This window comes from Oncorhynchus keta, chromosome 23 (assembly GCF_023373465.1).
Source record: "Oncorhynchus keta strain PuntledgeMale-10-30-2019 chromosome 23, Oket_V2, whole genome shotgun sequence".
In the NCBI taxonomy this organism is placed as follows: domain Eukaryota; kingdom Metazoa; phylum Chordata; class Actinopteri; order Salmoniformes; family Salmonidae; genus Oncorhynchus; species Oncorhynchus keta.
Window position 1 is genome coordinate 14,183,046 of NC_068443.1, and position 24,293 is coordinate 14,207,338.

Here is a 24,293-nt window from a genome sequence, read left to right on the forward strand (position 1 = left end):
CATATTGTGCTAATAATGAACCATTAATACCCCGAAGAGCTGTTCTGAAGACTGGTGCCAAGGTGGCCGGGCTGCCAATCAGTCCATTTGAGGTCTGTCCTGTTTGGCTATTGATGCTCACACAGAGAAACCTGCTGTCCAGACTCTTAGCCATATTGCTACAAAGCCAGAGGTGACTGAAGAAGACAAGAAGTGTACTACGCTAATGTACACTGTTCTGGACCCGTGGTTGGAAAAGGAGACACACCCTTTCCTACTGCTTAGCTGCTAGCCAATCAATCAAACTATTAGAAAATCAATCAATTAATAAATTACTTTCAGCCTACATAACAGTTTCCTAAGTATAATTCATTTCCACATTGAAATGTACTGTACAGTACAGCATATTCACCATTCACAAAAGGAACTAAAGAGGAGCAGCTTACCTGCAGCCAGATCTGCCTCTCCTCCTGGTAGGCAGATTAGAGTGGAACAGAGTAGAGTGGAACAGAGCAGAGGAACAGAGTAGAGTGGAACAGAGCGGAACAGAACAGAGGGAAACAGAACAGCGTTGAACAGACCAGAGCAGAGTGAAACAGAGTAGAGTGGAACAGAGTGGAACAGAGCAGAGTGGAACAGAGTGGAACAGAGCAGAGTGGAACAGAACAGAGTGGAACAGAACAGAGTGGAACAGAACAGAGTGAAACAGAACAGAGTGGAACAGAACAGAGTGGAACAGAGCAGAACAGAGTGGAACAGAGTAGAGTGGAACAGAGTAGAGTGGAACAGAGCAGAGTGGAACAGAGTGGAGTGGAACAGAGCAGAGTGGAACAGAGCAGAGTGGAACAGAACAGAGTGGAACAGAACAGAGTGGAACAGAACAGAGTGAAACAGAACAGAGTGGAACAGAACAGAGTGGAACAGAACAGAGTGGAACAGAGCAGAACAGAGTGGAACAGAGCAGAGTGGAACAGAGCAGAACAGAGTGGAACAGAGCAGAGTGGAACAGAACAGAGCAGAGTGGAACAGAACAGAGCAGAGTGGAACAGAGCAGAACAGAGTGGAACAGAGCAGAACAGAGTGGAACAGAGCAGAGTAGAGTGGAACAGAACAGAGCAGAGTGGAACAGAACAGGCAGAGTGGAACAGAACAGAGCAGAGTGGAATAGAACAGAGCAGAGTGGAACAGAACAGGCACAGTGGAATAGAACAGAGTGGAACAGAGTAGAGTGGGCTGTAGAGAGTATTGGGGCTATGCTGAGTTCTGACCTGGATATGGAACCATTCTCCCAGGAGGCACTGGGACCTAGATGATATAAATACCACCCACTGTACAGAGGGGAGAGAGAGAGGTGGAGAAGGATAATGGAAGGAGAAGGATAGAGGAATGTGGGGGAGGGGAGTGAGAGGAAGGGAGAGAGGTGGGGAGAGAGAGTAGGAGGGAGGAGAAAGAAAAGAGAGAGAAAGACTAAAAGTGATGGGTAGAGGAGCATTATATCTTCTGAGAGATATAGGATGTTGGTTCATTACCATTAGACATTCTGCCCTTGATTTGTTTCTTTCAGCCCTAATTGTTTTCAGACCAACTTTGATCTCAGACAAATCACGAGAGAAAGCCAACAACAATAACAGCAGCAGTTATTTGTGTGCTCTCAACTATGTATGTGTGTCAGCGTTTGGCAGCCAATCATGACCCAGATGGAGATCTATAGGTAAAAAACATAGTTGGTGCATCCTGATGTCCACCCAAGAGAACATGTATCAACCAGCTCTTATTTAGCTCTTATTTCATGTAAAAAAGAAGAAGATTGCACTGCTCTGAAAACTGAAACTGTTCCTGAGATATTTACTTTTAAGAAACAATTATCAATATCAAACTCACAAAAATTATAATTACACAATTACATTAACATTAGCTAATTGTGATTGCAGCCATTTTGAAGAACCAGAAAGAAGACTATCAAGGTGTAATCATTGAACATCCCAGAGTGTCCTCTCAAAATCTACAACAGTGTATTCAGAAAGTATTCAGACATCTTTACTTTTTCCATATTTTACTATATTACAGCCTAATTCTAAAATGGAATCAATGATCCCCCCCCCCCTCATCATTATACACACAATAACCAAGCAAAAACAGGTTTTTAGATTTTTATTTTAGAAAATGTATAAAAAAAGTAAAACTCAAATATCACATTTGCATATGTATTAAGACCGTTTACTCAGTACTTTGTTGAATCAACTTTGGCAGCGATTACAGTCTCGGATCTTCTTGGGTATGACACTACAAGCTTGGCACACCTGTATTTGGGGAGATTCTGCAGATCCTCTCAGCTCTGTCAGGTTGGATGGGGAGCGTCGCAGCACAGCTATTTTCAGGTCTCTCCAGAGATGTTCGATCAGGTTCAAGTCCAGTTTCTGGCTGGGCTACTCAAAGACATTTAGACACTTGTCCTGAAGCCACTCCTGCATTCTCTTGTCTGTATGCTTAGGGTCGTTGTCCTGTTTGAAGGTCAACGTTCATCTTTCCGTCGATGCTGACTAGTCTCCCAGTCCCTGCCGCTGAAAAACATCCCCACGGCATGATGCTGCCACCACCATGCTTCACCATAGGGGTGGGGCCAGATTTTCTCCAGGCTTGGTATTCAGGCCAAAGAGTTCAATCTTGGTTTCATCAGACCAGATAATCTTGTTCCTCAAGGTCTAAGAGTCCTTTAGATGCCTTTTGGCAACTCCAAGTGGGCTGTCGTGCCGATTTACAGAGGAGTGGCTTTTGTCTGGCCACTCTACCATAAAGGCCTGATTGGTGGAGTGCTGCAGAGATTGTTGATTGGAATGTTCTTCCATCTCGACAGAGGAACTCTGGAGCTATGTCAGAGTGACCAATGGCACTTCTCATCATATTGCTGTTTGGCTGGGCAGCCAGCTCTAGGAAGAGTCTTGGTGGTTCCAAACTTTTTCAATTTAAGAACGTCAGAAGCCACTGTGTACTTGGTGACCTTCAATGCTGCAGTAATGTTTTTGCACCCATTCCCAGATCTGTGCCTCGACACAATCCGGTCTCGGAGCTCTACAGCCAAATCCTTCAACCTCATGGCTTGGTTTTTGCTCTGACGTGCATTGTCAACTGTGGGACCTTATATAGACAGGTGTGTGCCTTTCCAAATCATGTCCAATCAATAGAATTTACCACAGGTGGACTCCAATCAAGTTGAGGAAATATCTCAAGGATGATCAATGTAAACCGAATGCACCTGAGCTTAATTTTGAGTCTCATAGAGAAGGGTCTGAATACTTATGTAAAAAATGTATTTGTGTTTTTAATACATTAACAAAAAAAATCTAAAATCCTGTTTTCGCTTTGTCATTATGCCGTTTTGTGTGTAGATTGATGAGGTTAATACTTTTTGGGGGAATAAGGCTGTAACGTAACAAAATGTAGAAAAAGTCAAGGGGTCTGAACACTTTCCAAATTTAGATACAGACCAAAAACTAATGTCCATTGGAGAGGACAAAAATGAATGGCTGGGTCTCTGGAGGATAGAGGACCAGTGGCAACCCGTCATTCAGGGCAGGTGGGGAATGTTATTTTTAATGACTGTTTTGCATGTTATTTTAGCATTAATACATGTCACATATCAGTTTGCAAAAAATCAACAAAAAAACTAAAATTTGAATTAATGAAGCTGCGTACAAACATGGACTATTTTCTGCTTCCTTGAGTAAGGCAGCTCCAAAATGCAGGTGTTTCAACCTAGCTCAGTGCTTCCTGTGGTGGTGGAGCAGCCAGTGGAAATACAAAGCTTAGGGTTTGGTAAAGTTTTCTAGTTGCGCCATGATTAGCTCAGTTTTCTGTCACTCATGGGGACACTATGTCCCCGCAAAATCTATGGAGAGAGCTTGAAAATTCAAGCCCCTTTTGTGCTGTCATAGAGTTACATTAGATGTGCCCGTCCAAGAAGGCTCAATGTCATTGGCCACAGATAAAATTACGTCAAATCACGTTATATCAACCGTAGCTTTGATTGGACCGATCATGTCAACATCATACTTTCAAAATCTTAGCTAGCAGGCATCATCATGAATCACGTCGACAATCTACTGGCAAATCCTTTTCAAAACGTGTCATATGAAGAGAAGAAATTATAGATAAAAGGTATCAGTGCTAATTGGACATTGGACAATCGTAAATTCAACAATGAATGGTTTGGAAGGAATCAGTGTCTAACTGCAAGCATTGCAAAGCAATCACTAGCCTGCTATTCAGTGGAGTGTATGTGTGGTCTAAGTCCGGGTTTAAGGGTCTCTTTTCCAAGCTTCAACATTGGAGCATTCCAGCATGACTTCTGCCGCATTCAAAACAAATGGAAACTAGGAACTGGGAAATCTCAGACTTTAGTGAGTTCAAGACAACTGGGAACTCAGAAGAAAACAAGCTCCGACTGGGAAAATACATTCTTAATGGTCATCCAACTCAGAAGTCGGGAACTTGGGCTTCTTTCTAGAGCTCCGACCTGAAAATCACTAACGTCATGATTCCACCTTGTTTTTTTCCAGAGTTCCCAGTTGTCTTGAACGCACCAAAAATCCATATAGTGCCAGAATTTGATGACAAAGTGTGATGACAAAATTTGCCCACAAAGGACCGCCACACCACCTTCATGTTCAAGTGAGCACAGTACAACAAGGTGAGTTCAAAAAATGCATTGTATGCTGCTGCATACATTATGTAATATGCCAGGAAGATATGTATACTGTAGCTAAGAAAGTATGTTGTGTATGTTGTGTAGTAAGCTGTTAGTAGCCCACGTGCCTCACCCTAATAATTGTGTCCCTTTTCCACTCATAATTTAGCCTACTGTTCTGACTTGGTGGTGCACATGTAGCCTATAGCCTGTTTTATAGAAATGTAATTATTTAGTAAGAGCTTTCATTGTCTGCTTAGATGCCCCCTTTATTTATCCTACGGTTCTGACTTGGTGTACAGGGTGAATACTGTAATAATGACCCATGTTCTGAATTCTGTCGCTGTACATTTCAAAAGTGCTGAACAAACAGTTATATGGATTACATTCGTCCTAGCTCGTTCATTAATGTCTTCATCGAAATTACGGATTGCCTCTTATCTGCTCGTTCCCCCCTTATGCCATAGTTTGTACATCTCAATTCTCTGTTGAAAACCACATTTGTTTAAGCAAGTCAGCCTTATCAGTTATGTTGTTTTTAAAAGGCAGTAAATGAGGCTGAATTAACTGTTTTGCTGCCAGACAAGGCTCTGCTGATAGCCAGGTGTAGCAGTGGTAAGATGTTGGGAAAGCTTTATGTAGTTCCTAACAGTTTGTGGGAATCATTTGTCACCATTATAGTGCAATTAATGTATTGTTTAGTGTTGTGTAGTGTAGTGGCTTGCTGACATGCATCTAAAACATATTTGTTTAGTTTGCCCCACCAAGATTTACATGCTAAAATTGCCCCTGTGGAGGACCATATTTAGAGTTTCTCACATCCACCAGGAGATCACACAGTTGACATTATTTAATCATCAGGACATTCAAAAACACTCTTTATTAATTAACACCCTATGGTTGGAACACAAACACACAATTGTTTATAATTTCTGGGGTATATGGCTCTGAGACACATACAGCAACACTGCCATCTACTGTTCAGAGGTGCATACTGCTGGTCAGGTGCTGCACTCCCATGAGGACAGCTGAAGAACACTTTTAGGTTCCAGATAGAACCTTCTGTTTCCTTGGTGTAGGCACTCCTAGATCTAAAAGGAATGGATAGTCTAAAGTGTTAGGAATAAATCAAACATTTTACTCAGTCTATCAGAAGGCAAGGTGAAACAATGCTTAAATATCTAGTAGTGTCTAAGGGGTTTGGATACACGATTCCTCTCTCTCCTACTTTGTCTGTCACATACATACTTCCGTCATTTAGTGTGTCTCTTATCTAGCGCAACTTACAATAGTGAGTGCATACATATTCATACTGGTCCCCCGAGGGAATCGAACCCACAACCCTGGCTTTGCAAGCACCATGCTCTACCAACTAAGTCACGCCAATGTCCTGCAGTGTTGGCTTCCTGTTGTGTTGTAGAGGACACATTCATTACACTGTTTTAAACCTCTACTTCAGACAGCTGGCACACATACACAACAGATAACCTAGGTGGAACTAATAGCTCCCACTAGTATGGGAATCCCAGCTAACTGAATCTGTCAGTAGGAGGTTGTGTGTGTGTGTCTGTCGTCTGTGTTTTTCCATCTCTGAACACAACAGCACATGGAACACTGCCTCCCTCCTGTCGTCCTCTTTCATCAGCGGACATCAACAACCCCTTTTTCTCTTCCTCCCTCTACCACTCCCTGAGACCACACTGCAGGCCAGAGGAAAGGGAGTCAATCAATTCAAAGGGCTTTATTGGCATGGGAAACATATGTTTACATTGCCAAAGCAAGTGAAATATATAACTAAACAAAATTGAAATAAACAATCAGTAATTTAACAGTAAACATTACACTCACAAAAGTTTCAAAGGAATAGAGACATTTCAAATGACATATTATGGCTATCAATCTCTCCCTCCCTCTCATCTCATTTGATCCCTCTTCCCCAACCCTTTCTCTCCATGACCACCCCTTATATCTCTCTCTCTCTCTCTCTCTCTCTCCACATCTTCTGTAGGAGAGTCTGTCTTCTCTCTCTCTCTCTCTCTCTCTCTCCACATCTTCTGTAGGAGAGTCTGTCTTCTCTCTCTCTCTCTCTCTCTCTCTCTCCACATCTTCTGTAGGAGAGTCTGTCTTCTCTCTCTCTCTCTCTCCACATCTTCTGTAGGAGAGTCTGTCTTCTCTCTCTCAACATCAGCCTGAAGGAAGTACTGTATCTTTTTTTTCAAAGACAGATTAAATGGCTGTGGCATAGGGTATTCGACTGAATGATTAGCTAATAAATAGTTGAGAAATTATGAATAATAAGCATATGATTTTACCTGATAATAGACTGATAATGATAATATAACAACTTCAAATACCGAACTAGTAAAGTTAAGTAGCTTAGGTTAATTTAGCTCACTTTCAATTGAGGGAATTCAGCAGAGTTCTGAGACATTTTTGCTACTCATTGATATCCCGAAAAGAAATACATCGGCAAATGTTACCAAACATGTAAATAATAGGCCTGCATTACGGCAGGCAGCTAATTGTTAAATTATACTTTCCATCCTTACCTTGGAAGGTCACTGTCTCTGCGCTGATTGCCTGTGAGTGAGACAACGCTAGCCAATGGGAGCGTAGTAGAACGTCCCTCTGAATAACGTGGCGTGGTTTTGGCAAAACAGCGTTGGGAAAAGTAAGACGCTTCCTGGTGCCGTGACACTGTCATTGTGGTGACAGACAGCCCGTCACCAGTGGCTGTATCTATCCTGTTTCACCAAACTCAGAAGCTTCACACATCATATAATCACAGTAGAATTCGATGTTAATTTCTATATCTATGCATCTGTCTTCCATTAATTATTTCTCAGAATTCTTTATTTATTAGTGTTCCATGTGCAATATCTTAAATTCAACCATTAATAAAAATATACTGTTTTGTTTATGAAGATATTGTCTGTCACACATGTCATTCCATTCTATCTGATGCTGTTCAGTGATTGATTATTGACCACTGAATAGCTCCCCAAATTCAAATCAGCTAATTTACTGCATTTCAACACATTTTGCCACAGTGCAGAGAAAAATGTGCAGATTTATAGTGCTATTCTACAGATTTTGTCATGAAGCTAATAGAGAATGATCTAAAGGTTGATTGATTTTCCTTTCTCTTTTTCCTCCTCTCTTCATCTCTTTTCAGTTATGGTATGAAAGGACTGAATATAGGTGAAGACAATTTCATTAATCTAGTCAGTATCACTATCATCAACACATTACACGTTTCTGAAAAAATATTCTCTAAATATTTTTATTATCAACTCGAAGAATGGTATCTTTTTTTAAATTATAGCCTATTATTTAGCAAATCAATTTCACTCGTTGGTTGTTAATGTCCTGAGGGGGTAGAGTAGCCTCATAACGTTAAACCTCAGCCCAGGGGCGGAGTCGCGAGTTCAGCTCATGAACGACGACTGCACGGATAACCACCACGCTGAAGCCGCCTTCAGCATCTCCCGGTTTCTCAATCACACATTATCTGGAAAGATGGTCTCTATAGAAACATCACACAACTCGTCTCCTTCGGCTGAATGGGTCGGCTGTCTGGATAAAAGGTGGGTAATAAACATTCCCGCCTTTTGGTCACGGCATCCTAAACCGCTGAAAACAACGAATTTGGGTTCCATTCATTAATCAGCATCAACATGACAAATCGTAATCTTAACCGGCAATCTCTGATTGTGTGCATGCCTGAGTGCGAAGGCGGCTTTGTTATTGTGTATCAAATGTCATTGACATTCACATTCGGTCGAGGTACAAATTGAAGACCATTCCCAGGTTAGGTTATTCATAGGGCATTTACCTGCTGTGTTTGTCTATTTGCTAGTCGTTCACAAAGTCGTTGTAGGTTCATGGTTTTCTGTTTCACTCGTTAATCCTCCTCACCACCCGCAGCATTATCACTTTTTATCTCTTGTGAATTTAGACAGAACTTTATTGTAGTCTGCGATGGGTAATTTATACCCTATAAAAAACAGTCGTGTGTGTAGGGTTGGTTTATTTTTGGGCGTGAGGCAGGTTTGCGCAAATCCAATCTCTTCATTGCAGGGTAATTTGTCAACCGGCACTGTAAAAAACATTGTGTTGAATCTACAACAACAAAACACTTACTCTTATTAGTAGATGTAACGTCACATTTTTTGAGTAAAAAGATATTTAATAAATTGTTTGGGATTTACACAAAGTCCAGGGAATTTATAATAGCCATAAAAACGTGTTGGATTTACTGATAATGTGGTAATATGAGTTGATGTCACACACATTTAGTACAGCTGACATACTAGTGTTAATAAAACTCATAATGTTGAACATTTTAATTTAATTTAATAATTTGCCATTTTAAATCTACCAGCAGCAGTCTACTGCGTGCATTGCATGACGCTGAATATGCCTCTGTCTTTATGAATGGTGGTGGAGGGAATGGGTGGGCTGATCATTGAACGTACATTTGTCTGGTTTTGATATCGTTTGTTATAATACATTACACCTCCTGACACAACAAGCTGCTTAATACTAATATAGAAATATAATTGTATTTCTTCGAATATGCTTACAACATTCTGTAAAATAATCTAAGTTTAAAAAAAAAATGAATTACCCACAATACTCTAAAAACCGTCAAGTGGTTGCAATAATGTATTTTTAAGTGGAGAGAGATAATATTAAAATGTACTCAATTTATCATTTTAAAACATTTCTTTGGTTGGTAAAATGAAATGAACAAATCTTTGAAATTACTTTTATTAAGTATATGTTTAAAAAAACATTTTTTTTTGTATTTCAAATCACCCCAGAATAATTTTTTAAAATAGTGTTTGTGGACACACACACACACACACACACACACACATCCATATAAGAACCAATGGCAAATATTGAATCTGTATCTGCAGGTTAATGTAGTTTGTATTGAACACAGTTCAAAGATCTCATGAATATATTAGCCTTGAGATCCTTGGGAATGGAGTGGAATAGGATTGAGCAGAATAGGCTAGAAGAGCTCAACGGCCAGCATGAGTAAGACATTTAAGTGTGTTAACCCTTGCAAGGCTGCCGGCCCAGACTGCATCCCAAGCCGCGTCATCAGAGCATGTGCAGAGAGCCCTGGCAGAGTGGTGCTAGGAAAAGAACCTCTCCCTCAACAAAATGAAGGAGCTGATTGTGGATCCCCAACAGGGTCACAGTGGAGAGGGTGAACAGCTTCAAGTTCCTATGCATGCACATCACTGACAACCTGAAACGGTTCAGCCACACGAACAGTGTGGTGAAGAAGGCACAACATTGCCTCTTCAACTTTAGGAGCCTGAAGAAATTCTGACATTGCTCATTCTGATATTTCTTTATTTTGGATTGTTGTATTGTTAGGTATTACTGCACGATTGGAGCTACAAACATGAAAATTTCCCTGCACCTGCGATAACATCTGCAAAATATGTACCCGACCAATAAAATTGATTTGATTTGACATCCACAGGTAACCATCGGCAATGGGAGCTCATTGCTCTCTCTCTGTTTTTCTATTTCCTTCTTTGTGATGAAGTTAGGAAACAGAGAAATGTTTCTAATGGTAATAGGAATCCCTACCTGCCCAGTCAGTGTAGATCAAGGAAAGGAAGCCATGTTAAACTGTTGAGATGCAGCCCATGACAATGCTGGTCGATAGCCCCCCTTGTGTTAGTCAATCCCCCTGATGGTGGAGATAAGGTTACGGCGGGCATGATGGACACACACACACACACCCACAATGTCCAAATCAATAAGCCCAGGCAACAATGATAAATCAGATAACTGTTACACAGCTAATGTCACTATGCGTGTGTCTCTCTCTGTGTGTGGACTAGAGGTCGACCGATTTTGATTTTTCAACACCAATACCGATAAGAGGACCAAAAAAAGCCGATACCGATTAAATCGGCCGATTTCTATTTTATTATTTGTATAAAAAAAAAAGTTTTGTATATATTTGTAATAATGAGAATTGCAACAATACTAACTTAATTAACACTTATTTTAACTTAATACGAAAATAAAATCAGTTTCGTCTCAAATAATAAAACATGTTCAATTTGGTTTAAATTAATGCAAAAACACTGTTGGAGAAGAAAGTAAGAGTGCACTATGTGCCATGTAAAAAAGCTGACGTTTAAGTTCCTTGCTCAGAACATGAGAACATATAAAAGCTGGTGGTTCCTTTTAACATGAGTCTTCAATATTTAAGAAGTTTTAGGTTGTAGTTATTATAGGACTATTTCTCTCTCTACCATTTGTATTTCATATACCTTTGACTATTGGATGTTCTAATAGGTACTTTAGTATTGCCAGCCTAATCTCGGGAGTTGATAGGCTTGAAGTCATAAACAGCGCTGTGCTTCAAGCATTGCGAAAAGCTGCTGGTAAATGGAGGAAAGTGCTGTTTGAATGAATGCTCACGAGCCTGCTGCTGCCTACCACAGCTCAGTCAGACTGCTCTCTCAAACCATAGACTTAATATAATAACACACACAAATACGAGCCGTAGGTCATTAATATGGTCAAATCCTCAAACTATCATTTTAAAAACAATTTTTTAATTCTTTCAGTGAAATACGGAACCGTTCCGTATTTTATCGAACGGGTGGCAACCCTAAGTCTAAATATTTCTGTTACATTGCACCACCTTCAATGTTGTCATAATTATGTAAACTTCTGGCAAATGAATTACTGTCTTTGTTAGGAAGAAATGGTCATCACACAGTTCGCAACGAGCCAGGTGGCCCAAACTGCTGCATTTACCCTGATTCTGCTTACACTGAACGCAAGAGAAGTGCCACAATTTCAGGCACCAAATTGATTAAATGCAACACAGGACAAGCTAGTTAAACTAGTAATATCATCAACCATGTGTAGTTTACTAGTGATTATGTTAAGGTTGATTTGTTTTTTTATAAGATAAGTTTAATGCTAGCTAGCAACTTACCATGGCTCCTTGCACTCACGTAACAGGTGGTCAGCCTGCCATGCAGTCTCCTAATGGATTGCAATATAATCGGCCATAATCGCCATCCAAAAATGCAGATTAGCGATTGTTATGACAACTTGAAATCGGCCCTAATAAATCGTCCAAACCAATTAATTGGTCGACCTCTAGTGTGGACAGTAATACGTGTACGCTTTTACATGACATCTCATCTGACTTCAGTTGGCTGTGACAGAGATTAGAGCTGATCTGTAGTACAGAAGGTGACAGTGCTTCAGGGCAGACAGCAACACATTACAAATGGAGGTGAAAACATAACAGTTCTCAGAATATTTAAGTGCAGGTCCTTTTCATTTGAAAAAACGGCACTAGCCGCACTTGGTTGAAATAATACAAAATGGAAACTATTTGTTTGGAAAGCTATATATTTTGATGAAGTAATGAACAGAGACCTCGTCGAACCGTTGGGTGCTGCAGAGTAAGATTCTGGAGCTATCTGGTCTCTCCTCTCCAGTCCTCTCCTCCTGTCCTGTCCTCTCTCATCTGTACCACCTCCTAGAATACGTCTCACTGTGCCTCAGCCGTAGTCAGAGTTGTGTATGTGTCATTGTGGTTTAGCTGTAATATGAGGTGGGAAACTATTTTCAGTGTAGACAGAGCGAGGGAGAGTAGAGAAGGAAAGAGTGACAGTAACAGGAGGATTAATCATGTGACCTACAGGTTGAAGGTGGTGTGAGCTGCTCTCAGACCACATCAGCTTCAGAGAGATGCACATTCTACTGCAAATGCTGTGTGATGCAGGGAGGTATGGCGAGAGAGAGAAACAGAGAGATGGAGAAAGAGAGCCAGATGAAGGTGGTCTGTGTCACCTGTAATCCCTTCTAGACATCTGGGTCAACGCTGAGGAACAGGTTGGTCTTGTATTATGTAGGCCCGTGAGTCTAACACAAATGTCTGTGTGTGGGGGCAGAGATTAGAGACCACCTGTCTAACACACAGAGAGAGAGAGAGAGAGAGAGAGAGAGCGAGAAAGAGAAAAAGGAATTAACCAAGGCCTAGGAGAGAGTATCTGAAGAGATTAGCTAGAAAGCCCCTGGTCTGCATGAGCAGGTCAATATGTACTAGCCATTCAGTGGACTTCTCACACTCAGTGAGTCACCAGTGTCAGAGGAGAGCTGGAGGTCATATGGTGTCTCAACATCACCCATGGCCAGGCACAGTGTATGCATACTTGTGTTTATGTGAGTGGGTGAATGAGAGAGAGACAGCGTGAGAGAGGGAGGGGAGATCGAGAGAAAAGATGTGAACAGACTGCTCTGTGAGTTTCTCTGAATGATTTTGTCTCAGTCAGTGGTGTGTCTTTAAGCTTACATCCACACTCTGCAGGGGGCCCTTAGCTACAGAACGCCTACAGCTATCACAGAGAACAGAAAAGAGGAGAGCAAACACACATTTCCAGATGAGAGTATCTGCTGTCATGCTTGACTGCTGCTTCTCTACTTTTCGACCTGTTGTTTTTATGCACTTTCAGGCCTATTGGAGCTTTGTGACTTTTACAGCCGTGGCTTATTAGTGCTAGTTGGTTGTTAGCCTACCTCTGAGTCTGGACTGCACTGCTGTGATTACCTCCACCTGCCCAGATTCTTCCTGGTTATATTGATAATTACTAGCTAGCTAGGTTATGTGCATCTAATTTGTTTTCTTGCTGAATTTAAATGTCCGGTAGCCAACTATGTCTGACAGTGGCGCAAGAAAACGTTCAGGGTTACAACAGTATCCAATCGTCACAAGACGAGGGTTAACCTAAGTACATTTCCAAGAAGAAATCCTTAAACGTTATTTTCAAGAATCCCATTTCTTAACTTTTTTTTGAGAAACATTTTAATGAGGAATAGCAACTTTGCTTTACTTGCTTCTTAAGTGTATAGTTAAGGAAAAATGTCAGTTAAGGTTTGTGAATCTGGGCCCAGGTTCCCTGACCAAACCCAATTGCCTTACTGTATCTATTTTGGATTTTGCTCTCCATACCTACCCTGGAATACCTTTTGGATGACCCTCTGACTCTCCTGCGGCCGTTTTTTCATCCTGAAAATTACCTATAGTCTCTCCTCTCTTCCTTGCCAAGACTGGAACGTGCTGCTGCCTTCCAATTACAAACCCACCTGCTAATCAACAACCTGTTCGTGCCCCACCAGTCTGGTTTCTGCCCCCTCCACAGTACTGAAATTGCACTCCTCAAAGTTATCAATGACCTCCTCTCCTCTGCTGCTGCTCTCAACATCCTGATTCTCCTTGATCTGAGTGCTGCTTTTGACAGTGAGTCATCAGAGCTTCCTCACCAGGCTGGAGGGGCTGTGTGATGAGGGCACCGCACTCTCCTGGCTACAAACATACCTCACAAACCAGACCCTCAATGGCCACACCTCAGACTCAGCTGCAGTTATACTGGGTGTCTCCCAGGGTCCCTTACTCCTCATTTACATCCTCTCCCTTGGTCAGAACCTTCCATCACTTCAACCTTGACTTCCACTGCTATGACGATGAGACCCAGATCTACCTCAGCAGCAAATCCCTCCTCATCCCAGATCTACCTCAGCAGCAAATCCCTCCTCAACCCACATTGAATCCTGTCTTCCTGCAATAAAAACATGGATGCAAAATAACATTCTCAAGCTCAACAGTGATGAAACAAAACAACTCGTCATAGGCACCAAATCCACCCTCAACAAAGCTTGCAACCTCACCTTCACCATTGACAACATCACTGTCTCTCCCTCCATGCACGCAACCTTGGTGTAATCCTGTACTCCACCCTCTCCTTTGACCTCCATATAGGACAGACTGTCAAATCCTCAATCTTCCACCTCCGCAACATTGCCAAAGTCAGGTCCTCCCACTCCTGTCCTGACGCTGAAACCCTCATACATGCATTAATCTACTCCCGTCTACTCACTACTGTCCGTCATCAACTCAAGCTCCCCTGTGATCTCCAAAGTCCTGACAGCACATCACCCCTGTCCTCCAACTCCATTGGCTCCCTGTGTCCCAATGCTTTGACCCCCTATCGCCCAGACCTTCTGCACCCGCACTCAGTTCACCACAGCTGCCCATCTTGTCATCCCCAGGTTGATGATTTGGCCACAGGGCCTTCTCCAGGGTTGCTCCTAGGCTCTGTAACTTTCTCCCTCCACCCTGTCTTTCAGTCCCTCCTAAAGCGCCACCTCTTTGACATGCCCCCCCTAACCCTTACCCTAAACTGTGTTCCTATCCAAATCCCAACTATCCCCTCCTCATACACTGATACATCACTCTTTCCCTTCTTTGAGCCCACCCCTCTCTTCATTCATGTTTTTGTTAACTCTGATGTTTTGTTTGGACTCTTTCATTCTATAATTGTAAAGTGACTTTGGGTCCTTGAAAAGTGCTATATAACTCCCATGTAGTATTATTATTACTAACATCCCCCATCTCTCTCTGTAGGCCTGCGGAGCGTTCAGCAGAGGATGTGGATATTATTCTGACCAGACTTAAAGGGTTTAAAGCCTTCCAGAGGTTCCACCCCTCCCTGCTGCTGCAGATCTGCTCCTGTGCCCTCTACGAATACCTGGGGAAAGGCATCACCTGGAAGTATACATACACACACTCTCACACTCACTCAGTGGTATGAGCACCTTGAAAAAGGCCTCTGATACCTCATTGGCTTTCAGGTTTACTATGACTTGTCACATCAATGTCATGACTATTTCTGAATGCTTATATGCTGTTATGTCTGTTCTGTGTAGTGTTCCGCCAGGGTGACATAGGGACCAGCTGGTATGCTGTTCTGTCTGGCTCTCTGGATGTCAAGGTGTCAGAAACAGCCAACCACCAGGTAAATCAGGTCTGCTTCACACCTTTTACTAAACCTCTGTGTTTGGTTTTCCTCTTTTAGTTACTATGTATTCCCTCTGGAGCTGTTCTCTCTTTCTAATGTCCTGTGTTTTCTCTCTGGTGTTCAGTGTTCTCTTTTTAGACTTTAGTGTTCTCTCTGAAGTTCTTTGTTTTCTTTCCAGTGTTCGCTCTAGAGTTCTGTGATCTCTCTCTAAAGTTCGATGTTCTCCATCTAGAGTTCTGTGCTGTTCTACTTGTGTTACTTGTACACAAGTAACTTGTATAGTCCTGTACAGCCCCGATGAATGCTTGGAGGGCATTATTTACAATACTCTAATTGGTCCGCTCTCTGTCAGTTAGAGACCATGGTTATGTTATTCACAGTATGTGGGTCACTTTCTGGCCATCCCTAGACAGAATGACCATATTATAATCAGTATGTGGGTCACTTTCAGGCCATCCTAGACAGAATGACCATGATCATATTATAAATCAGATTGTGGGTCACTTTCTGGCCATCCTAGACAGAATGACCATGATCATATTATAATCAGTATGTGGGTCACTTTCAGGCCATCCTAGACAGAATTACCATTATCATATTATAATCAGTATGTGGGTCACTTTCAGGCCATCCTAGACAGAATGACCATGATCATATTATAATCAGTATGTGTGAAACTGAAAGCGCGAACCACTGCTTTTAATCAGGGCAAGGTGTCTGGTAACATGTCCGAATATAAACAATGCAGCTATTCCCTCCGCAAGGCTATTAAACAAGCTAAGCGTCAGTACAGAGACAAAGTGGAATCTCAATTCAATGGCTCAGACACAAGAGGCATGTGGCAGGGTCTACAGTCAATCACGGACTACAAGAAGAAACCCAGGATGTCTTGCTCCCAGGCAGACTAAATAACTTTTTTGCCCGCTTTGAGGACAATACAGTGCCACTGACACGGCCTGCAACGAAAACATGCGGTCTCTCCTTCACTGCAGCCGAGGTGAGTAAGACATTTAAACGTGTTAACCCTCGCAAGGCTGCAGGCCCAGACTGCATCCCCAGCCGCGCCCTCAGAGCATGCGCAGACCAGCTGGCCGGTGTGTTTACGGACATATTCAATCAATCCCTATACCAGTCTGCTGTTCCCACATGCTTCAAGAGGGCCACCATTGTTCCTGTACCCAAGAAAGCTAAGGTAACGGGCTAAACGACTACCGCCCGTAGCACTCACTTCCGTCATCATGAAGTGCTTTGAGAGACTAGTCAAGGACCATATCACCTCCACCCCACCTGACACCCTAGACCCACTCCAATTTGCTTACCGCCCAAATAGGTCCACAGACGATGCAATCTCAACCACACTGCACACTGCCCTAACCCACCTGGACAAGAGGAATACCTATGTGAGAATGCTGTTCATCGACTACAGCTCGGCATTCAACACCATAGTACCCTCCAAGCTTGTCATCAAGCTCGAGACCCTGGGTCTCGACCCCGCCCTGTGCAACTGGGTACTGGACTTCCTGACTGGCCGCCCCCAGGTGGTGAGGGTAGGCAACAACACCTCCTCCCCACTGATCCTCAACACGGGGGCCCCACAAGGGTGCGTTCTGAGCCCTCTCCTGTACTCCCTGTTCACCCACGACTGCGTGGCCACGCACGCCTCCAACTCAATCATCAAGGTTGCGGACGACACAACAGTGGTAGGCTTGATCACCAACAACGACGAGACTGCCTACAGGGAGGAGGTGAGGGCCCTCGGAGTGTGGTGTCAGGAAAATAACCTCACACTCAACGTCAACAAAACTAAGGAGATGATTGTGGACTTCAGGAAACAGCAGAGGGAACACCACCCCCCCCCATCCACATCGATGGAATAGTAGTGGAGAGGGTAGCAAGTTAAGTTCCTCGGCATACACATCACAGACAAACTGAATTGGTCCACTCACACTGACAGCGTCGTGAAGAAGGCGCAGCAGCGCCTCTTCAACCTCAGGAGGCTGAAGAAATTTGGCTTGTCACCAAAAGCACTCAAACTTCTACAGATGCACAATCGAGAGCATCCTGGCGGGCTGTATCACCGCCTGGTACGGCAACTGCTCCGCCCTCAACCGTAAGGCTCTCCAGAGGGTAGTGAGGTCTGCACAACGCATCACCGGGGGCAAACTACCTGCCCTCCAGGACCACCCGATGTTACAGGAAGGCCATAAAGATCAAGGACATCAACCACCCGAACCACTGCCTGGTCACCCCGCTATCATCCAGAAGGCAAGGTCAGTACAGGTGCATCAAAGCTGGGACAGAGAGACTGAAAAACAGCTTCTATCTCAAGGCCATCAGACTGTTAAACAGCCACCACTAACATTGAGTGAGTGGCTGCTGCCAACGCACTGTCATTGACACTGACCCAACTCCAGCCACTTTAATAATGGGAATTGATGGGAAATTATGTAAATATATCACTAGCCACTTAACAATGCTACCTTATATAATGTTACTTACCCTACATTATTCATCTCATATGCATACGTATATACTGTACTCTACATCATCGACTGCATCCTTATGTAATACATGTATCACTAGCCACTTTAACTATGCCACTTTGTTTACTTTGTCTACATACTCATCTCATATGTATATACTGTACTCGATACCATCTACTGTATGCTGCTCTGTACCATCACTCATTCATATATCCTTATGTACATATTCCTTATCCCCTTACACTGTGTATAAGACAGTAGTTTTGGAATTGTTAGTTAGATTACTTGTTGGTTATTCACTATTACATTTACATTTAAGTCATTTAGCAGACGCTCTATCACTGCATTGTCGGAACTAGAAGCACAAGCATTTCGCTACACTCGCATTAACATCTGTTAACCATGTATGTGACAAATAAAATTTGATTTGATTTTGATTTTGTGGGTCACTTTCTGGCCATCCTAGACAGAATGCAAGAATAGAATGTTTTTAACAACTAGTCTTACAACTTTGATCCTTAGGTAGATAGTGGGTCTGGATTGATACAGTCTGTGTGTGTGTAACTGTCCCCAGTGCTGTTGTATGTGGTGGTTGTTCTACAAATTAATTGCCCTTTTGGGGACAAAGATGTATTGATTGGGAACTGAATTAAATAAGTGAAATGAATTGAGTGTGTTCTTTCTGTGTGTGTCTAGGATGCTGTCACTTTCTGCACGCTGGGAATCGGGACGGCGTTTGGAGAGTCGATTCTGGATAATACTCCTCGCCACGCCACTATCGTCAGCGGAGAGACCAGCGAACTGCTCCGCATCGAACAGAGAGAGTTCAAGAGTCTATGGGAGGTGAGGCAGAAGAGGCACACAGTTAACATTTTGAAGTGGTTTCCGCTTATGCCACGAGGGTGGTCCACTGTCAACCCTAGGCCTCCACTATGGTCCAGTCAACCCTAGGCCTCCACTATGGTCCACTCAACCCTAGGCCTCCACTATGGTCCACTGTCAACCCTAGGCCTCCACTATGGTCCACTGTCAACCCTAGGCCTCCACGATGGTCCACTGTCAACCCTAGGCCTCCACGATGGTCCACTGTCAACCCTAGGCCTCCACTATGGTCCACTGTCAACCCTAGGCCTCCACTATGGTCCACTGTGTGTGTGTGTCCTTGTTGTGTGGAACCTGCTGTACTTTTCAGTGGGATGATGCATGGTGAAACAGTCAGTGTGAATGTGTTGGGGGGTGGAGTGCTAGTGGGATAACAAGGTTTTTGTATGTGTGCTAAGTGCACTCCCATCTCTCTCTCTGGTGTCTATTTTAGCAGGTTAAATATACAGCAGGAAGGGCCTGAGGCTGTAGGTCTCAGTGTTCTGATCTTATGTTGTGTGGGTGATATTAGCCTGGGTGCCAGTCGCTTGCTGCTGCTATTGTCTTGAAGTGTCATATCATGCTGGTTAAAGGAGAGGAACCATAGTGTTTGAAAGACAGATCAGTCACAGCATTTGACAGGCGATAGCCAGGTCACCCATTATACAATAGTGCTATACTGCACCGCTGTAACTCTGCGTTGTGTGTGGTTGATTGAGACTATAGACGTGGACTTTGGAGATCAGGTAGTTTTAATTAAGCAGAACTCACTCTGCATCCTGCATGGCATCCAAAAGGAAATAAAACATTTGTAGAGCCACATATGTTCTGAGAATCGTCGCCTCTTTCTACAACAGATGCACAATGGGAGGGACTGGGGTCATTCGAGGAGCTAGCCATCGTTCACACAATAGCTTGCTAATACCTTAGCTAGCTATTAACCACATGTTGATCAGAATGTTGAGATCCTAAAAAGTAGAATTACACGTGCATCTTAACAATACCATCCACTTATGAGTAACCTCTAAATACATATCATTATTCATGAACAAAACACTGTGTATGACTTCGTACTTAGAAGAATCACATTTTCTGAAGACAGAAAAAGCGTGCCTACCTCTCAGTGCATCAAAATGAACCAATAGACACGTTGCACAAACAACTCACCGACATGAAAACAGAGTCAATAACACCCGAGGAAAGAACCAAGGGGAGTGACAGATATAGAGAAGATAATCAAGGAGGTGATGGAGTCCAGGTGACTGTCATGAGGCGCAGGTGTGTGAGACGATGGTGACAGGTGTGCGGGATAATCAAATGACCAAGATGCCGGATCCCCGACGCGCGGCTGCAGCAGCAGGACGCGTCAAAGGGGACTGGAGCGGACCGATCACACCAGCTGAGGCACGGGAGCCTGTAGCAGTTCCCGGACCCAACGTCATTACACTGACACAAAAATAAAACAATAAAACACTTCACCCTAATGCTTCCCTTAGGTGAGGTGTTACTCTGTAACAAGTGCGGTAAGAGTCGGAAAGCAAGTTCAGGGAGCGAGTGTTTTAATAAATAAATGAAACAATAAACATGAAAACACAAACAACGCACCGACATGAGTCAATAACACCCGAGGAAAGAACCAAGGGGAGTGACAGATATAGAGAACATAATCAAGAAGGTGATGGAGTCCAGGTGACTGTCATGAGGCGCTGGTGCGCGAGACGATGGTGACGGGTGTGCGGGATAATCAGCAGCCTGATGACCTAGAGGCCGGAGAGACGTGACAGTATGTCTGTCTCTGTTCAGTGTAAACAATATTGAGCTCTATTCATTATTGATGAAAATGTTGTCTGGTGCTTGCGCCTTGGGACTTTTTCTCTCTCACTTTCCATCTTTCTCTGCTCTCTATATACACTCCTCTCTACGTTCTATCTAGCTCCTCTTGCTCTCTCTTGCTCTCCCGCTAGCTCATTGAAAAGCTCTGATTGCCGTGGCAACCTCTGTGTGTGAGTACTGGAGTGCTGTTTCAAAGAGGACTGAGTGGGTGCAACAGAGAGAGAGGAGACCTCTGGGGTAGTACTGAGGATGCTGTTGGCCTCCTGGTTGTGTGTGTGGATTACAGGAGCAGAGAGCTCCTCTTAGTGGTCCTTCTCAGACGTAGAGTGTAGAGAAGAACCTGGGTGAGTTTAGTCGTGTGTGTGTGTGTGTGTGTGTGTGTGTGTGTGTGTGTGTGTGTGTGTGAGAGATGCGATGTGCCAGGATGGGTTTGGTTCTTAAGTAACTTTTTACTCATTCATGAATTGATAGAAAGTACAAACTCCCGGTAAACTCTGATTTCAGTACTGCCAATGCTCTGTTGTCTGACATCGGATGTGATGACTTCGATTTGCTCAAAGAATCAGTCTATTGTTTGTGTGTGTGTGTGTGTGTGCGCGTCAGCAGCTTCCTGAATGTTAAAGGGCTTATTTTCCTGTGTGTGTTTTGGCTCCTAAAGGCATGGCTTGCCTGGTAATTACTTTAGACCACACAGATTTTAGAGTAGGGACATAATCCTGGAGAACTCTGTTGTAAATTCATCCCTGTGTGTTTAGCATTCAAGCATGGCTAAAGAAGTCAAGCAATCTGCAATATTTGTCTTGAACTATAGATATGAACATAAGAGTGATTGGCACTAAAACACACACCGCTGCACTGAGTTGTCCTTGCTATACTCATTGACCCTGTGTGTGTGTGTGTGTGTGTGTGTGTGTGTGTGTGTGTGTGTGTGTGTGTGTAATGTGAAATGTTCCATATGTAAATGATCCCTGGTTAACAAAGGGCTTTGTTTTGAAGGAAGGGTGTAGGCTGTGGGTGGGTGGGTGTGTGTGCAAGCATGCGTTTGTGTGTGTGGAGGCAGCGCTAATGGAGCTCCTCAGGGTCGTATAGGGATGTAATGTCCAGAGTTGTAATGTTGGTGTGAGGTGATGAGTGGGTAAGGCAATAGAGCCTTGTTCAGACTAATGGTGTGTTTATTGATTATGATGACTAAGGCTGTGTGTTGTGTTGTAGAAGTACCGTCAGTGTATGGCTGGACTTCTGGCCCCTCCCTATGGTGCCATGGAAACTGGATCCAACAATGACAGTGAGTACAACTACAATCCAGTTGAATGAATAATATTGAATGATTAACATTGCATTTTACACATTACGATGGTCATAACTTTTTCTCTCACCTCCCTAAGGGCTGACAGATAAAGACAGTCTAGGTTCAGATCCTCTCAACTTAATGAACAAGATCCTCAACAAGGTAAGCTGGCCCCTTTCAATGTTATTCATTAAAGTTAATATCACTGATCACTCAACTAACCCCAAAGTACTGTCTTTTTAAATGAGGCTGTGTACAGTGAGACTGTGACCTGAGATGTGTGTGTGTATTCTACAAGAGGATACTATTAATACATGTTTGAGGAGGGGGGGTGTATTCACACTAGTGCTGAGCAACTAACTGAAATGTCAGTAATTTTTTGTTTTTTAAACAGGTAACTGACTGACATTGGTTCAATAATTTGAATTCCTTTTCATTCTATTTTTTTTCTGTGAGCTCAATGCACACATTGCAAAGTTTCTACTGAGTTAAATAATATATAGCCTAAACTGTGCAATGTAGTTGTAGTTTCCTCTGTAGTTGTGCTAATGAGAGATAATTCATGCAGAAGCAAGAAAGGCCCCATCTGCCCAATTATGATGCCCTCTTTTGTAGTTCTATGACAGCAGCAGTATCTCTGTGTGGGTCGGTGGGTGTGATTGTTTTTTTCTCACCTTTCATTCATGATCCCTGACAGCAGTTGTGTGGTTGCTATGACAACTGGGAGTGTTAGGACAGGTTGCGTGTTTGTGATTCACAGCTTAGCGAGTGTATAGTAAATATGAGGAGGATGTAGGGCTTATGCTGGCGGAGACATGAAAAGTCCCCTGGCTCATTATTTTTTGTGGATTTCTCAGCTCAAAGTTTAAATGATTAACACCTGGAGGCTGAGATGCTCACTGTGATTATGACTCTAGCTATGCTAGAGATAAAATAACTGTTATATTGTGTTCCTGTGTTATGTCTGTAGGTTCCATCAGAGAAGCTGCAGCGAGGAGGGAAGGTGATGCGGAACGCCATCCTCTCCAGAGCTCCTCACATGATCAGAGACAGGAAGTACCACCTCAAGACTTACAGGTGTGTGTTTTTTACATTTGCACGTGTGTGTGTGGTGTGCACATACATATGTATGTTTTGTGTTACTTTATGGTCCATGCAAACTGTCTCACTGTGTGTGTTTTGTGTGATGCAGGCAGTGTTGTGTAGGTACAGAGCTGGTAGACTGGCTGGTGCAGCAGAGTACCTGTGTACATACTCGCTCTCACGCTGTGGGGATGTGGCAGGTTCTGCTGGAGGAGGGAGTCCTGAACCATGGTGAGACTACACTGCCCTCTATTGGACACAACGCTTCAAATGTTCTCCACCAATTTCATCACATGTAAGGAGAATTTAAATTGCATTTCCTTGATTCCTCTCTCCTCACCTCTTTTTCAAAACCCATTGGATGAGAAGGTTAGAAGTCCGTTCCCTGTGACCTTTTCATCCAATGGATTTTGAGAAGGAGCAGGAGAGAGGAATGAAGGAAATCCAATTGAAGTAATGACTGATCTGACACGACTGGCTAATAAAAATGCTGTGAAACCCTTGTGTCCAGCTATCTCACGATGTGAGTTCACTGATTACTGATCCAGTGTGTGTGTCCCCTAGTGGACCAGGAGCTGGGTTTCCAGGACAAGTACCTGTTCTATCGTTTCCTTGATGATGAGGAGGAGCACACCCCATTGCCTGGCGAGGAGGAGAAGAGGGAGAGTGAGGAAGAGCTGCCTGAGACAATCCTCTTCCTCGCCCAGATGGGACCTGATGCCCTGCTGTGCATGATCCTCCGCAAACTGTCAGTACATGCATAGACACACACATGCACACGTGCCTAGTTCATTCTTATATATTGTATACCAGTTAGGAATCATCAACAGAACTCTCTCTCTCTGTCTCCATCTCAAGTCCTGGTCAGAGGACGGGTGATGATCTAGAGATCATCTATGATGAGCTGCTTCACATCAAGGCCTTATCCCACCTCTCCAACACCGTGAGTCTTATCCCACCTCTCCGACACGCCGAGTCTTATCCCACCTCTCCGACACGCCGAGTCTTATCCCACCTCTCCGACACGCCGAGTCTTATCCCACCTCTCCGACACTGCCGAGTCTTATCCCACCTCTCCGACACTGCCGAGTCTTATCCCACCTCTCCGACACTGCCGAGTCTTATCCCACCTCTCCAACACCGTGAGTCTTATCCCACCTCTCTGACACGCCGAGTCTTATCCCACCTCTCCGACACGCCGAGTCTTATCCCACCTCTCC

The 24,293-nt window shown here is 43.4% G+C and overlaps 1 protein-coding gene and 1 long non-coding RNA gene across 12 annotated transcripts in view; one reads left to right on the forward strand and one right to left on the reverse strand.

Moving 5' to 3' along the window:
* The first annotated feature begins 8,064 nt into the window (after positions 1–8,064).
* LOC118402498 (rap guanine nucleotide exchange factor 4-like) overlaps positions 8,065–24,293 on the forward strand; it is a 36,802-nt gene continuing 20,573 nt past the window's right edge. For 2 of the 11 annotated variants that reach the window (XR_008077265.1, XM_052476493.1), the window contains exons 1-9: positions 8,066–8,250; positions 15,132–15,531; positions 18,705–18,851; positions 21,915–21,987; positions 22,088–22,152; positions 22,961–23,067; positions 23,183–23,304; positions 23,638–23,821; positions 23,932–24,016. Coding sequence is in view for 10 of the 11 variants with exons in the window: in XM_052476493.1 (XP_052332453.1) it covers positions 15,409–15,531; positions 18,705–18,851; positions 21,915–21,987; positions 22,088–22,152; positions 22,961–23,067; positions 23,183–23,304; positions 23,638–23,821; positions 23,932–24,016 (906 nt within the window). In the remaining variant the exon portion in view is untranslated. The other 9 variants (XM_052476500.1, XM_052476495.1, XM_052476496.1 and 6 more) reach the window with 9 other exon arrangements.
* LOC127910997 (uncharacterized) lies at positions 11,765–20,538 on the reverse strand. Its single transcript, XR_008077266.1, has 3 exons — positions 20,037–20,538; positions 12,521–12,639; positions 11,765–12,269 (listed from the first exon to the last, which is right to left on the reverse strand). It is a non-coding gene; the product is annotated as an uncharacterized LOC127910997 (long non-coding RNA).